Source organism: Apiospora hydei (genome assembly GCF_038363865.1).
Source record: "Apiospora hydei strain CBS 114990 chromosome Unknown utg000005l_segment0_segment0, whole genome shotgun sequence".
In the NCBI taxonomy this organism is placed as follows: domain Eukaryota; kingdom Fungi; phylum Ascomycota; class Sordariomycetes; order Amphisphaeriales; family Apiosporaceae; genus Apiospora; species Apiospora hydei.
In genome coordinates this window covers 572,802-587,851 of record NW_027117364.1, presented here as the reverse complement: position 1 = coordinate 587,851, position 15,050 = coordinate 572,802, and the positions used below count along the sequence as shown (strand labels likewise).

The 15,050-nt window shown below is 54.4% G+C and overlaps 9 protein-coding genes across 9 annotated transcripts; 2 read left to right on the top strand and 7 right to left on the bottom strand.

The window, feature by feature from the left end:
- Window positions 1-217: 217 nt before the first annotated feature.
- On the bottom strand, window positions 218-1,692 carry PG997_005635 (uncharacterized protein; the record flags this gene model as incomplete). The annotated part of the gene is made up of 2 exons (XM_066809950.1): window positions 218-437; window positions 1,397-1,692. The coding sequence occupies 2 exons, from the start codon at window positions 1,690-1,692 to the stop codon at window positions 218-220; spliced, it is 516 nt and encodes a 171-aa protein (XP_066668873.1).
- A 441-nt stretch (window positions 1,693-2,133) lies between these two features.
- On the bottom strand, window positions 2,134-2,424 carry PG997_005634 (uncharacterized protein; the record flags this gene model as incomplete). Its single annotated transcript, XM_066809949.1, has 2 exons — window positions 2,134-2,212; window positions 2,315-2,424. 2 exons carry the CDS (start codon window positions 2,422-2,424, stop codon window positions 2,134-2,136), a joined length of 189 nt encoding a protein of 62 aa, XP_066668872.1.
- A 1,276-nt stretch (window positions 2,425-3,700) lies between these two features.
- On the top strand, window positions 3,701-4,156 carry PG997_005633 (glycoside hydrolase family 27 protein; the record flags this gene model as incomplete). The annotated part of the gene is made up of 1 exon (XM_066809948.1): window positions 3,701-4,156. The coding sequence occupies one exon, from the start codon at window positions 3,701-3,703 to the stop codon at window positions 4,154-4,156; it is 456 nt and encodes a 151-aa protein (XP_066668871.1).
- Window positions 4,157-5,235: 1,079 nt separating this feature from the next.
- PG997_005632 (uncharacterized protein) lies at window positions 5,236-6,504 on the top strand (the record flags this gene model as incomplete). Its single annotated transcript, XM_066809947.1, has 1 exon — window positions 5,236-6,504. One exon carries the CDS (start codon window positions 5,236-5,238, stop codon window positions 6,502-6,504), a length of 1,269 nt encoding a protein of 422 aa, XP_066668870.1.
- A 227-nt stretch (window positions 6,505-6,731) lies between these two features.
- Window positions 6,732-8,238, bottom strand: PG997_005631 (uncharacterized protein; the record flags this gene model as incomplete). Its single annotated transcript, XM_066809946.1, has 3 exons — window positions 6,732-6,923; window positions 6,977-7,922; window positions 8,159-8,238. 3 exons carry the CDS (start codon window positions 8,236-8,238, stop codon window positions 6,732-6,734), a joined length of 1,218 nt encoding a protein of 405 aa, XP_066668869.1.
- Window positions 8,239-8,749: 511 nt separating this feature from the next.
- On the bottom strand, window positions 8,750-9,172 carry PG997_005630 (uncharacterized protein; the record flags this gene model as incomplete). The annotated part of the gene is made up of 1 exon (XM_066809945.1): window positions 8,750-9,172. One exon carries the CDS (start codon window positions 9,170-9,172, stop codon window positions 8,750-8,752), a length of 423 nt encoding a protein of 140 aa, XP_066668868.1.
- Window positions 9,173-9,828: 656 nt separating this feature from the next.
- PG997_005629 (uncharacterized protein) lies at window positions 9,829-11,120 on the bottom strand (the record flags this gene model as incomplete). Its single annotated transcript, XM_066809944.1, has 2 exons — window positions 9,829-10,236; window positions 10,299-11,120. The coding sequence occupies 2 exons, from the start codon at window positions 11,118-11,120 to the stop codon at window positions 9,829-9,831; spliced, it is 1,230 nt and encodes a 409-aa protein (XP_066668867.1).
- Window positions 11,121-12,075: 955 nt separating this feature from the next.
- PG997_005628 (kinetochore sim4 complex subunit FTA2 domain-containing protein) lies at window positions 12,076-13,173 on the bottom strand (the record flags this gene model as incomplete). The annotated part of the gene is made up of 2 exons (XM_066809943.1): window positions 12,076-12,948; window positions 13,012-13,173. The coding sequence occupies 2 exons, from the start codon at window positions 13,171-13,173 to the stop codon at window positions 12,076-12,078; spliced, it is 1,035 nt and encodes a 344-aa protein (XP_066668866.1).
- A 188-nt stretch (window positions 13,174-13,361) lies between these two features.
- PG997_005627 (uncharacterized protein) lies at window positions 13,362-14,318 on the bottom strand (the record flags this gene model as incomplete). Its single annotated transcript, XM_066809942.1, has 1 exon — window positions 13,362-14,318. One exon carries the CDS (start codon window positions 14,316-14,318, stop codon window positions 13,362-13,364), a length of 957 nt encoding a protein of 318 aa, XP_066668865.1.
- Window positions 14,319-15,050: the final 732 nt, after the last annotated feature.

The window sequence follows — 15,050 nt, the reverse complement described above, 5'->3', positions numbered from 1 at the left end:
TCGTGGTCGTCGAATCTGTTGGGTCTGTTATTGTAGGGGGTTTCGTACGTCTTTTTCCACTTTTGGTACATGCGCTTGAGCCCCCGTGGCATCAACGCCATCTGTTTGCGGAAGGCGCTGAGTAGCTGTATTATGTTAAAAGCCGTTTGGGAACGTTCCTGTGTTTTGTCGCTTGCCATGTCGCATAGTTTAGTAGAGCTTTCCAAGTCCGTCCACTCTATGGCGTCAGTCGCGGACCAGAGATAGGCCAGAAGGATGGATAGGGGTAGGTTACATTTACTTCTAGAACATCGTCCAGGTCGTTGATGCAGGCCTCCCATCCGTTGTACCATGTATCGACCTGGCTCCATACGAGCATCTGGAATAGCGGTACTCCTCCAGCTCGACCAGCGCCCAAGATACCGCGCTCCGACCAGTGTTCATGCTTGATGTTGAGGCTCATATGGCCAAAGTCTGAGAGAATGACAGCTATGTCCGAAGGAGATGGTACGGGTTGCTTTTGTTTACCCGTGGCTGTTCGCACGAAAACCGAAACACGGCGCTCCCGGAACGTCCCGACATTAGGTACGGTAACGACACGACGGTCAACCAACATGCCAGACCCCTTCAGTATCTGAGGTTCGGCAACTACCAAAGCGTCGACCTTGCAGTATGTATGGGCAACGAAATGCAAGTACATCCATTGGTCGCCATAGGTACCAAGAGAATACGAGAGGGGTCGCAAAGACTCTTCTGGATTTGCAAAGCGGCAGAACCCTTGTATTGAGTCCAAGCACCACGCCATGTCCCGGTCGGGGTAGTCGGAGGTCGGTTTCTTGTCAGGGTTCGTCAACAGGCACATTATACTAGCGATGACGGGAAAGGATATGACCCAAGGTTCCGGTGAAGTGAAGGACCTGACAGATGTTAGTACTTCTGTGGCGAGCATTGAACCTAGAGTATATGGGCTCACCAGACTTGTCCCGGAGATGGCGAAGGAAGGCGCCATAGGGGCATCTCCCACTTTTGGAGGAGACTAGCTATGTCTTGATGTACTGATGGTCCCACGAGGAATACCGAGTCCTATAGCCAAGTTAGAAACAACATCGAGTCGGCACCTAGCCAAGCAAGAAAACAGCAAACTACCATCAGTAAGCTATGCGGCACATGTGTCCCAAGGGCCCCATGTTCAAGAAAGTTCAAAGCAACACCTTCATTATTCAATTCTTGGCAGGCCAGCCAGCTTAACATGGCGCAACATATCTCCTCGTGATGGCGGAAGCGAGGTCCGATCGTATCTGCCTTCATGTTGAACTTCGCAGCATCGGGCCAGAGCTGGCGTATGACGGTGGCGGCCCGCTCGAGGGCAGCGACAGCCTCTTCTGCCGTGTTGGGATGTTGGCGAATGTGCACGTACGGAACGAGCTTGGCGCCATGCTCTGTCGTTTCGATCCGCAGCGAGGCCGACCACGCTGCTTCGTCGTAGATGATATCTGCCACAACATGAAAATCGTTGTCAGGGATAGGGCCCATGTTGGCATAAGGTTCTCCTAAGTCCAGTAGGTCATGCTGAAGGTGTATGCGGGGAAGCTTCTTGTCAATAAGCAGCGACGCGACCCCAAAGACCGACAGGAATTTCTCCCTTAAGTCGGTGAGGGTCTCGTCGTTGAGCGCAAGAACTCCTGGGCTCTTCGTGGGTGAGGATGAAGCCATGTTGTGGTATGTGTTGGTTTTGCTGGAGTTGTAGCCATTCTTGCCCGGGCGATAGGACAGATTCTCTCAGATGAAGGAGCGTGAACAAATTTCGCATTCGCCCCAGATGGGAAAGGTGCCAGTGTCAGTGTCATTGGGGATAAAGAGAGTTGCCTATGGAAAGTTTGCTGTTTGTTCCCGTACCAAGACGGCTGTTGCGTTCGCTGGGGACTGCTGGGTACGTGCATGTAGGTTTTCCCTTCCTAAGCCTAATTACCTTGAAAATGTAAGCCGTTTCGAGATACGGAGTGCTGGGTTCGGGCCGGGAACGACCATCAACGATACAAGATAAACGCGTTGGACATAAATCAAACTATATTCGTTTCGAGGTTTCTATTTGTTTGAAAGCTAGGTAGTCGCAACACTATAGGTACTTATCTAAACGGCCTTCTCCACGTGCTTCTAGTGTTGAAGCACAATATTACCCAGTGCTAACTTGAGCACCCTAGATTTTCCCGGGGAGAACTCGCGCGCCCCGGCCCTGTATTGGAAGAGCAGGTCGATCTCGGAGTATGAGAGGCCCTTGGACTCGGGCAGGCGAAACCGTGTTTACACGAGAAAGCCGAACGGAACGCCGGCTCACATGAAGCTGCCCTTGTCGCCCCAGTTCCAATCGTCCTTATCGACCATCTTGGGCATGGTAGCGTCATTCACGTACACGTCCGTGTCGTAGCTGGCCCGCGACAGGGCCATGGTCTTGCTGCGGGGACGTGTGCTTTGAAATTCGGCGGCGATGCAGTAGCAGATTCATCCGAGGTCAGCTAGATGGATAGGTCAGCAAAGTTTAAGTGTCAGTTGCTAGGAGGCCTTATCTGAAAGGCAAACAGTGCCTAAGATACTTATGATTGATGCGCCTACTGCCCAACATCCCCCTTTATTACCTGCAGGGGCTAGCCCGCGACACCCAATGATCGTCATTATAGTGACGATAGCGGAGTGAATGTCAAGTACAAGTTTCTGCGACCAAAATGGGCCATGGTATACCAAAGGATACTGCATCAATGAGGCCAATGCGGATTTGGCCAAGTCCAAGATTGAAAGAGTTGCTGGGTTTCGAAACGGCGTTGACGATGAACTGAATCCCATGCTCTAGAAAGGAGACACCGCAGAAATCTTGCGTGATGAAAGGCAGTGCAAACGCCTCGGTACGCCGCAAACCACGTCCCTGGAATAGATGCGCTGCGATGAACTACAGATCCGCCATTGAAGCATTGAGTTATGTGCGGAGTACTTGAGCTTTCACTGCGGAAAGGCCTGTCCATTGGCCAGGATTGCGCTGTAACGAGATCTTGGGGGCGACCCCTCAGTCGGCAGGGCCCGGAATTCCCACCAATTTAGCGTCGGGAACAAGCGTCGTAGCGGCGTCCTTCACTGACACATCCCCTAAAAGCAGCCGGCTTGATTGAATGTTAGCGAGAAGGCCACCCTGCAACAGATAAGTGGCACGTCGGAGTCGTCACTCATGCGCATACGCCTGGCTGCAGCTTATTTGGGTTATCAGTATGTTGTTCTGGGTGATCGCTGGCAGCAAGAGAGGGGGCAAGACCAAGACGACAAGCTGCAACTATAGCCCTGCAAGCTCCCTAATGGAATCAAGTCGATATCGGACAGTACGCACAAACATCAAGTAGAGGACCCAAGTTCGTGCAAGATACGGTACGCCACTATAGTTTTTCTCAACCTTACTCCGTTCCGTTAATGATAGGTATCCATCTCAGCCGATTCGCTTGACCGGAGTGCTTCGCATCTTGGAAGTCGACATGCTGAAGTATGTTAGATTGTTATCGCATGGACCGGAGTGGCATACGCCGCTCATCTCGTTCGACTAGTTCAAGACCATGTTGGATGCCCTCAGAGCCACAGAGCGGAACATCCTCCTCGGCCTGTGCGACCGAGGCGAGGGCTCTATCCGTACATGGGACATGAGCATCGTCAATCTATGCGACCCCTTCACGCGTCAGGACGGCCTATGCGCCTGCGATCTCAACGTCCTCTCGGTCCCTTCCTGAATCGCCGCCGGGGCCCACTACTCCGTCTTCTTCATCATCCTCAACCGCTCGCCAACATAAGCGGCCGCAGCATCCACAGCGTATGGAACGACCTCGACATGCTTGCTGTCGGTCTTGGCGGTATGGCAGACGAGGAATACATGGCGCACTTTGCCCTGTGGGCCGCCCTGCACTCGCCCCTGTTCATCGGCAACGCCATCCGTGCCATGTCGGCCTTCGCCCTGACCATCATCAACGACCCGGCCATCCTCGCCCTCAGCCAGATACCCCATAGTCAGTCCGTCACGCGCGTACGCCGAGACGTTCAGGCTGTGCCCGCCGATGAGAAGGCGGTGGCGAGACTCACGTCTGGAGTGGCTTCATCCACCACGGCGAGGAGCTCATCGTCTTCCTCAACGAGTGTGGCGCCGACCTGAAGCTGAGTTGCTCCCTCATCAAAATCTTCACCGTGTTCGACCCCGGGTGGCTCGGCGCCACATGCCAAGCTCGAAGGGGCTCAAGGGCAACACTGTCGATCGGGGTGGCAGAGAATGAGCTGCGAGAGAAACAGAGCCGTAAATGGCAATCACACAAGTAAGCCATCACTTACCCTTGTGACACTCTCGTCGAGAAGAGCAGGTAAGGACAGGATCAAACAAGCAGCGTATTCGTCTCAATCGATTTCTTAACACACGCATCAGATCCATGTCTTCTGCCATGGTAACCTGCACACGGTCACTACAGAGCTTCGACGCATTCAAGCGCAATCCACCCTGGATTGCGGGGAAGCTCCGACAGCGCAAAGGGGCCCACCACCACCGACCGACGCCCCATCACACCCGCAGGCATCACCATTTCCGGCGCTCGATCAAGTCCGACATCATCTCACCGGTCGCTCGGGTTTATTTTACTGAGAATTTTCACTGGTTTTCTTGTATGACAACCTGGGAGGGTGTGCAAACAAACAGCTTCACGATGAAGCCGCCCGGTGCAAGCTTTTCTCCCTAACAAGTCTCCCTCGGCGGCGTGACTCAACCATCTGCGCCTTAGTTTCGCAGTCACCAACAGCACCAGGTCTTGAAACCAGACCCATATCGGTATGCATGCTTTCCAGTTCTGAACAGCGCGCGCCGCCTCACAAGCGTCTGATTCTCATGCATTGGAATTATATATCGATAAGATAATACCTCCTGCTCCTTCCTTTCAGTTGCCACAATCAACAACTCGTCACTGCCCTGGGAAAGCAATCGTGCAATTGACAATCGTATTACTCATTCCTAAGGCATACCTTCGCCTTATGACTCTCCCATCATTCAACTAATATTTTCCGAACCATCACACCATACCTGCCTCGTAGAACTCAAAACGCGCACACCATTTTGTCCCAGCTCGCTACTTCCTTCTTTGGTCATTGATTCGCAGTCGCCGAAAGGTTGGGATAAGTTCATCGCATAACCGAAATCTCTTGAATACTCAAGCACCAAACCGACCAACCTGTGATCAATCCACAGTCACCATGGGAGGCCTAGTATTCACAGGCGGCCCCGACCCCCTCTACACCCCGCGCATGCCGCCGGCCGTCTACCAGCACGCCAAAGCCGCCTGCCACGCAGCGCTCCAGCAGCTCTTCGAGCACGTCGCCACCCCGATCGAGGGCCCCGAAAAGCCCGACTTCGGCGACCTCGACTTCCTCGTTTACAGCAGCACCGCCGACCTCCAAAGCGTGCAATGGCGCGACGACGTGCGCGCCGCCCTGGGCGCCGTGGGCTGCGTCTCCCAGCAGCCGCACACCGGCTCCTTCGCCATCTACTGGCCCGAGGGGGTCCCGGACGAGCGGGAGACCCCGGGCGTGACGCAGCAGCGCTACATCCAGGTCGACGTCCACGTCTGCGCCAGCCCCGAGACCCTGCGCTGGTCCGTCTTCAAGAACGACCACGGCGACCTCTGGAACCTGCTCGGCAGCACCATCCGCCCCTTCGGCTTGACCGTCGATCACGAGGCCCTCTACGTCCGCATCGCCGAGATCGAGAAGCTCGACAAGAAGAAGGCCAAGGTCCGCCTCACCTCGGACCCGGACACCGTCCTGCGCTTCCTCGGCCTCGACCTCGCGCGCTGGAAGCGGCCCTTCGCGACCATGCGGGAGACGTACGAATACGCCGCGACCTGCCGCTTCTTCTGGGTCAAGCCCGAATCTTCATCTGAGGGTGGCGCCGACGGCGGTAGTGACGCCGACGAGGACCGCATCGGCGGCGAGTTCACGCGTAAGGACCTCAAGTCCAACGACCGCCAGCGCATGTCCAAGCGGCCCATGTTCAACCGGTGGATCAACGAGTTCATCCCCGCGTGCCGCGAGCAGCACCGCTTCACCGACCGCCAGATCGACCGGGACGGCACGCTGGAGGAGGCCTTTGCGCAGTTCGGCGTGCGCGAGACCTACGACGCGCGCGTCTTGGAGTTCCGCAAGAAGCGCCAGGCCGAGACCATCTGGAAGGACGTCATCAAGGCCGCCGTGCCAACCGAGGGCATCGCGCCCATGTTCCGCGGCGGCGCGGCGAACGGGCTCAAGAAGATCATCCTGCAGGGCGACGAGAGTTTTGACGTTGTGCCGAGCGAGCCACTGAAGAACGAAGATGGCCTATTTGATGAGGACGCGGTTCGTCGGTTTGCCGAGGCGAACTGGGAGAAGGTTGGCGATATTGTCTTCAAGAAGAACCACGAACGAATGCTGGAAAAACTCAAAAAGGATGCGGAACGAAAACACGAGAAAGAAGCTTCAGTGGTCTAGCAAGTGAGAGAAAGGAATGGTGTAACAGATTGGTATGGGCACGAGATCAGACCGGTTGAACGTGTGGCTGCAAGTCGCCACGACAATGGATACAAAGGCCTAGGAAATTGTTATGAGGTTGGGGTGATTTCGTTCACAGAAGTTAGACAAGTAATAAATCATTAGGGGTGTGTCCATATAAAACATTGGTGTCTAGTATGATCCAAGGAGCAAGAAAGACCGCGACTCTAGAGCTTAAAGTCAGCGTTGGTCTTCTCCCAGCCGTGAGACGTAGGCTCCAAGTTGGACACGCGATCAGCCAACCGCGCTTTGAGAGCTTTGGCGCGATCGGTGCACAGTTCGTACATGGTGCTGAGGTTGAAAAGAAGTGTACGCGATGACTGGCCCTCGTCCACAAGGCTTTCCAGTATTTGTCGTCCCTGTAAAGTGTTAGCCGTTGTATGCATCCTCATAAGCGGTCATGTAAACTCACCTCCTGCATCCGCCCGAGGTATAACAGACACACGGCCAGATTGGCGCCAACCATTTCGTCTTGGATGCCGTTCTCCTCGAGCTCTGCCTTCAGCTCGGTCCACTTCTTTAGCCCATCCTCGAAATGGCCATTGGCCATATCGACGAGCGCCAACACGACCTTTTCGCAGACGGGACCTCCCTTGCCGTCTCTCACACACCGACTAGCGGCGTCCACGTCTCCCAGATGAAGCCAGAGAAGCGCCTTAGCAGTCGCCAGCTTGCCGTCCTGTGCCGTGTCTCGCAACGTCGCCATGTGGGCCGCCGCACCGGCCAGATCTTCCATCTCGATAAGGGCACCGCCAACCTTGATGCCGAGCTCGACCAGGCGCCGCTTCCACAGCTCCAAGTCGGTGTTTTCATGAGCCTTCGCTGCCTTGCCGATTTGGAGGTGCGCTTCCCGCGCCATGTCGTAGTAGCTCATGATAGCCCGGCGCGGGTCCCCGAAGCCTATGGTCTGGAGACGGATGGCGAGGAGACGCAGCTCCCACGGCATCAAGTGCGCGCCGGTGATGGGGTCCAGATAGTACGCCTGGTTGAGGTCCTCAAGCGCCTTGGCCTCTTGCGCCGCCAGCGGCATGGAGTCTATGAGACACAGGCATGCTAGCCGGATGTAGAACAGTGAGAAGACGCGAGCATAGTCAGAGGGATCCACGGGAGGGTGAGCTGCCGCGATGGTCGCAGAGACGGGACTACTAGTCAGCGCCTGTACGCTGGCTATCGCAGCAGCGCGAAACTGTCCGTGGGCAAGGAGCTCCGCGATGGGCGTCTCCGGCGTAGGTTGCTTGGTGGTGTTGCGGAATGGCGGTGGGATGGACAGCGGGCTCAGCTGGTGGAAGATCTCGGGCCGGAGGAGGTGAGAGAAGTCCCTTTCTGTCACCGGCACGATTCCCGACGGCGTGGAAGCCCTGTTCGGCGACCGCGGAAAGGGAGAGCTGGACCGGAATGGGGAGCCTGCCCGGAACGGTGAGCTCGACCGAAATGCGGGAGAGTTTGACCGTGAACCTCCAGGTCCAGGTCTAACTTGTGGCGATAGTCCCCGGGCTGCTACTTGAGCGATGACGGGTGATTTGAGAGGAGGCGCCCTAGAAGACTACTCAGCCCATATACGTGGTACAGTGCGATGGAATGCAGCCCAACCTACTCATCAGCATCCAGTGGACCTTTGGTAGCAGACCGAGGGCGTGCCGCTAGCCATCCAAATATGTCAGCGATGTGCACCATGATGGCAACTGGGCATGAATCTTTGACGGAAGAGCATAGCTGAGGCGTGATAGAGAGAAGCAAAAGAAGGAAATGAAGCGATATGCCCTGTCGTTTGCTCCATGTTGAAGCAGAACTGTGCAAACAGGCAGACAAGGAGGGAAGGTGTTTTGGTAAGTGCTGCCCAGCGACTTCCCCAACCGTCCACCAGAAGAAATCAGGTACTTTTGCATCCAGGACCATCCCAGAATATGCGCATTGAAAGGGGTTTCGAGGTTTCAATCCAATTTGACTCACTTTTGGCGCCCGACTGCGTTCTTGCATGCCCTTTCGAGCTGCTTCTCTGTTGTTGTTGTTCCATTATGTTCCGATTGATGTTCAAGCTAGGTACTAAGATGTAGGGAGAAAAGACAGGTGACGTCGGCTTAAGCTAAAGGGCCCCCGGGCAATTGTCGGCAAAATGCAACATCGCTAAAAAGACATCAGACGCTGCATGTCATTGGTCTTTTAGCGACCAACCCGCCTAAAATCACTAAGCGTCATCGTCGTCGTCTTTCGCATCTTCAAGAAACACCAACACTGCCTTTCCTTCCTGATCCTCCGGCCAGAACTCCATGCGCGCTTCCTCCTCTTCGCCCTCAATCTTCGCAGCCCCCTTTCCCTTTCCCTGCTCTGCATCGTTCTTCTTTTCCTTTTGCTCTACTTCTTCGTCATCCTGCTCCTGCACGAACACCTCATCCTCCATCATCTTCCTGCACGTCCCATCCTTCTGCCGCTCGTCGCATGAGAAAACGTCCATCTCGAGCGTGATCCAGCAGCACGAGTGCGCCGGGCACTTGTAGCCCAGGTTGTACGACCAGCACGGCAGGTCGCAGACGTGCTTCTCGCGCTCGTCGGCGTGGAAGCTGATCTGGTCGGCATGGCAGCAGTGGTGGATGATCTGTGTGTAGCACATGGTGAGGTAGGTATTGCTTTCAGGTCTCTCTAGGTAAGTACTTAGAGAACCCCTTTTCCTTATTCTACTTTTTCTGCTTCGGTCGCGAAAAGTCGGGCGTACAATTGCGTATATATCTACTAGTCTTGGATTGCACATTGCATCTCTTTATTGTCTTTGAGCATCTACTGAGCACACAAGGGTTGCTTCAACACAATGGTCACAAAGAGTCTTTCATCTCGTTTTATGTGCAGTTACACCAGCATCGTTCTAGATTGGCCCTGGCTTTGTCAGAAGCACGTGTTACCTCAACCTCCAAAGTGGATGATGAGGCTTTACCCTCCGATACGGCGTTCTCAGTCACGGCAACTCAGAATAGTTTCCCATGATCGGTCTATTAAGTATTGTAAACGATTTGGTATTCTCGCATCGGAATGATTACATGTACATATATCAGTGTGTTATGTGCATAGCTTGCCTCGTGGAGATAAGCCGAACCCGTCGGGCAAAGTTCAATTATGAGACAAGAGGTGCCTGCCTTAACAGCGTAAAGGCAGACATTTGCTGCGTCCAGCTCCAACGAGCGTCCGCTTCCGCTGGCGTACCTACTCAACCATGATGTGTCTTCCTCAACCTCATCCCCATCATCCCTAACTTCAATTGCCCCCATCACCCCTTCACTTCGTGACGGCATGCGGCCCCTCAAACTCGTGAGGGATCCCCGGGTCCCCGTACGCATGCGTCGACACCCGGTTCAGCTTGAGCCCGTTCCTGCTATCGCGGACTTCGGTCGTGGCGGTGGTGGTGGTGTCGCGCCATATCGAGCCGCCATCCTCTCGGCCGTCGCTCAGGTCCGCCCAACGACCCTTCTCTCCCCGCAGCTGCCGCTGCCTCCGGCGGCGGCGTCGGCGGCGGCAGAAGAAGAAGATGGCGAATCCGACGATGCCCAGGAACGCCACGGCGCCGGCCACGGGTCCCGCGATCTGCAGCATGGACGACACGTCCGTTTCCTCCGACGGGTCCGTCGTCTCCCCTGCGGCGCTGCTGCCGGGCGCCAGGGAGCCTTGCGTCTTCCGCTGGCGCCGCTCTGGATTGGCTTCGCGGTGATGGTGGTGGCGATCAGGGTGGTTAGGGTCCTGGTCTGGACTCCGGGGACGGTGGCGTCGCCCCCGCCCGTCGCTAGATCCGCCCCCGTCGTCGTGATGGCGATCGTGGCAGGGGCCGAAGTCACGATGGTCTTCGTCACTTCCACCATGGTGGTCTCCGGTGGCGGTGGTGATGGTGGAGGCTGGTTCGCTTGGCCGTTGTTGTTATTGTTCTGGTTGTTCTGGTTCCCGTTGCCGTTGCCATTGCCCCGCTGCCTCATCGTCAGCCGCGCCGTGTCGATGCTGGGCTGGTCGAGGAGCTGGTTGGACGTGGCCGAGAAGGGCGTCTTGAGGTAGCAGTTCTTGAACCCGAAGCTCTGGCTGGCCTCAAAGGAGACGCCCCCGCAGCGCCCGTCCTTGGCGCAGGCCCGCATGCAGTCCTCAAAGGACATCTGGAACTGCACCTCGAAGTCGTTGCCACTCATGACTTTCTTGCAGGTGATCTGGAAGTTCATCCCGTTGGCCGATTGGATGGTGCCGGACCCCAGCGCCGCGCAGCTCGAGCTGGGCTTCTGGAGCATGCCCGCCGCGATGGCCGAGTCGGCGCCCGCGTCCAGCGTCGTGGCGCCCTTGTTGATGCCGGCCTGGAGGATGCAGTGCCCGTTGGACTGGTACACCACGCCGTCGCAGCGCGGGCCGGCATGGTCGTTGCATAAGTCGACGCAGTCGCCCAGGGACGCCGTCTGCTGCCCTCCTATTTCCTTGCCCACGAGCCGGGAGCCGCACAGCACGTTGTACTGGCGCAGGGTGCCGATCTGGCCCCCGTTCGCGCCGGGGCATGGCGAGCCGGATTGTCTGTGCTCCAGCAATACAGGCAGGGGCATGGACGATCGTGTATCGACGGTCGCGGGTTGCGCAGTTGAATTCATTGATGACGGTCCACTTGCTGTTGATCTTGATTGTATTAATAGTATGTGCACGGCTTTTCCGTAGTTAGTCCAGAGCTTCTACCGCCGTATAAGACATGTATGATAAGTATATGAGAGCCAGGTATTAGGTAAGTATAGCGATCAATTAGGTTTCGATCCAGCGACAATGCAACAACGGACGACCGACGTTGGGACGAAAGGAAAGGGTCGGTTCTTAAGAGTCGTCCCGTGTCTGCGACAGCATCCGCCGGTATTAGCAGAGATGTCAGCGCCAGGCGGGATGGTGGTCAGGGTTGTTTCGAAGGAATCATGCACGTCCTGCAAGATGTACCGATCGCCAGATCTGAAGGCCGTGGATCGCGTCATGCCATTAACCGCCAAACCCACCTCGGGCGCTTTGGGATTGGCTGCGGCCGGCCGTCTGTCAGCGACATGATCGACGGCAGGGGCCGGGGGCCGGGGCCAATTGAGATCGGTGCTTGTCAAACCGACTTGAGACGGACGGCAAAGTCTCTGCACTATGCCTCCGAGCCACACACCATCATTGAACAAGTCATCAGCCAGTCTCAATGCGGCTCAAAAGAAACAGTTCAATCATAAAAGGGCCTCGGGTTCTGCCGGTTTTGGCGGCTGCGAAGGGACTGCTGTGGCCTGGTGTCTCGTCAACTTTTTGTCGGGGCAACCCCGGCTTTGGCCAACCCTGCATGGAAACTTTGTGTATTTTGGGATGCGGTCAGTGTTTCGACAACTCCAACCAAGGAATTAGCCATGCGACTTTTTCTCTAGGCAATACAGCCAGTTGAAGTCTGAGGCAAGGCTGATTTGGTAAGTGATCGTATTGCCTAGGTTGGCATCGTCTCGACATCAATCCGCGTGATGATGCCGCAGTGTGATTTCGATGTGCACGTCATCATGCCTTCGATCGATCTTGCCGCTTAATCTTCCTTGCTTGTTTGTTGCGGCTGCGATCATGTCTTCTCGAAGGCGCATTGCGCTGGCCGGCGTTCGGATTCTCCGGATCCCACTTGTACAGGTCAGGCCTCCCCGGGTATTTGCGAATGTATTCCGACATGACGTCCTTTTGCCCCTTGTCCCTTTTCCCATATGACCGAAGCCGCTTTATGTAGTCCCGATCCTGTGCGGCTCTGAACCACAATCGCAGCTTAGGTGGCTGAAGCATATTCCAATGTTTGATGATTTGGTCGACGGCGTAGGCGTCTGTTATTCCCAGCTGGTTGTAGGGATCTCTAGCCGATTCAATTTGGCGTGTGTCCAAACAAGGATGTGGCTTAATCCAGGAGGTACTGAAATCCAGGAACCGGCCCTGCGCTACGTTGGAGTTGTTGATGTCCTTGTGCAGTATGCCCACTCGATGAAGTATTGCCATGTTGTCCAAGAGGGTTCGAGCCGTCCTGGAGCTATCAATGGCTCGGGTGATCCGCCGGAGATTATCGCCGGGGCCGTTCTCGTAATATCCAACGTTGTCAAACTCGATAAAATCTTTGACTAAAGCCTGAATTGGCTGACCCGCATAAGAACCGCAATAGTACCAATCCTTAACCCAGTCGCAAGTGGTATCTTTCTCACGGAGTATACGCTGTTGCTCTTGGTCGAGCAATATGTAGCCATGACACGGAACAGCGACATGCTCCTGATTGACTTCCTTCAGTCTTGCGTATGCCCTAGCTTCGCAATTAAACGGGTGCATATGTAAAACTTCCTCTTCTTGGTTCAACTTCACATGGAAAAAGGATGCGGGCGTGAAATTGTTAACAAATCTAAACTGAATACTAAAACGTTAGCAACTCAGGATACGTTGTTAGCTGACTTGATGTAACACTCTTACCATTTTCAGAGCATAGATTTCTCCATCTATGCGCACTTTCCACACATGTGCATGAACTCCGGATCCTAGGTACTGGATGAAATCGATATGTAGAGTTTCGCCTGTGCGTTTGCCCTTGAACTCGGCCAACTTGGGGCCAGGAGCAGGAGGCAAAGATCCCATCATCAGCAATAGTGAGGTGGACAGTGATTTCACGAGCAGGGAAGGGAAGTACTCTGCAGTATTATTATATTGCTCTTGCCAAATGCAAATTCTACGGTGCTAATATCTACTTGCAAATTTTCCTACTTGACTTACCTCTAATCAGTTGTCCCTTTGTCCTCCCTGCATGCGGTGTGACATGTCTTTGTTCAGAACCGGGGCCACGAAGCTAGTGGGCGAAGGTTGTCCCTTCTTTGAATTCTGCGGCCTTCGGGATCAAGACTCATCATAATGATGGTCCAGATAGCCTTAGGGGCAGACATCGCGTTCTCCTCCCCAGACTTGACCGGTTCCGGACACCAGGGAAAGGTCGCTAGCTGGACCCCCCACCTCTCTATGCCATCTTCGTTCTCTATGGTGAAGAATCTGAACACTGTAGCGCCTACCGTTGTCATTGTAAAAGCGAGGCACGTGCCAGCTGCCTTGCAGTACATTGCGACTTTACCTAGATGTACGTGGCCATGGTCCTGGAATTCCGAACGTTCTCTGAAGCAGTCTGGATTCCACACCATGGTTCTAGCCGACTCACCTATGACAAAGAAGACATCCTTGGGGGGTTTCATGCCAGGCATAGACTTAGCTGGTAGATAGATGGGGAAGTTCGGGCGCTTCAGGTGCTGCACGCTGCCCTCCGCTTCTGGAAGTCTTACCTTAGCTGCTTCGGTCTTGAAAGGAACTTGGAGCTTCAAGGCCATATCGTTGCCAGATTTATCGCGCAACAGATCCCTAGTACACTCAATCGAGTGGCGTAGTATTGGTCCTATGGCCTGGAGGAAGTAGTTGTCAATGTCCTCCTCGACCTTGATAATCTTGGGTTGGTCGATGGCAGCAAGTGGTGCATTGAGATGATTCCCTTGTGGTATAGGATGATCTAAAACCTTGAAGAAGGCACTGTTTGCATTCTTCTCGTTAAATTCGGTCCATTCTTCAATGTCATTGAAATCAATCTCAATGAAGCCTTTACCCCAAGCGGTGCCATGATGCGTACTCTCTTCGGAAAGCAGGTCTGGACGTGTCATGGTGAAGAGATACCTCGAGGTCAGAGGGAGGTCTCCATTCTTGCGGAACTCCTGGAATCTCTGCATAGTGTTCTTCTTCTGAGACATGAGCTTGTAGTGCGTTATGAGTCGGTATGACAGATGTTTTTCTGATGATGGTAGTTGTAAGTATATGGTGCATTAAACAAAATCGAAACCCCATGAGGTTCTGATCCAGATATATATACAGATGTATAGACAACCAACAACGATACCTCAATAATCCATTGTCTATCTGCAGCTTTGACAGCTTCAGAGGGTAGTACAAAGAGCTTTTGTGTCGAACTGTTGTTTCCTTTCAGAACCTTGATCTTTCAATAAACTCCACGGCCTGAGCCTGGCTCCTGTTCATTGTCTCATTTGCTATGGATTATACAACCAATATGGGATTCCACATAGTCAATACTACGCCATTGGAAGATTGACCAAGTTTGTCTGCCCATGAATGTATTGACTGTTGTGAAGTGGTAATTGCTCGCTTGGCAGTCTAATGTGCACTGCTACGAAAACTCGCGTAAGCTTACGAGACTCCGGAGAGGTAAGCATGCAGGTACACGATGCACCTAGAGCCCCCTGAAGCGTGAAAAATAGTGGCTCTCTGTTGACCTAGGGTCCTGCCCGATTGGCTAGCAAAGCCCCCGAGTTGGGGGTCGTAATAGCTCCCAAGCTCCTTAATCCGGCTCCTTGGAAACCAGTCCAGCGCAGCCCCACAATGACGGCTGATTTCGTAGCTATCCGAGATCTCAACCTCAACCTCATAACAAGCTCGTATCAATGTAAGGAGGCATGTCCTCTCCATGA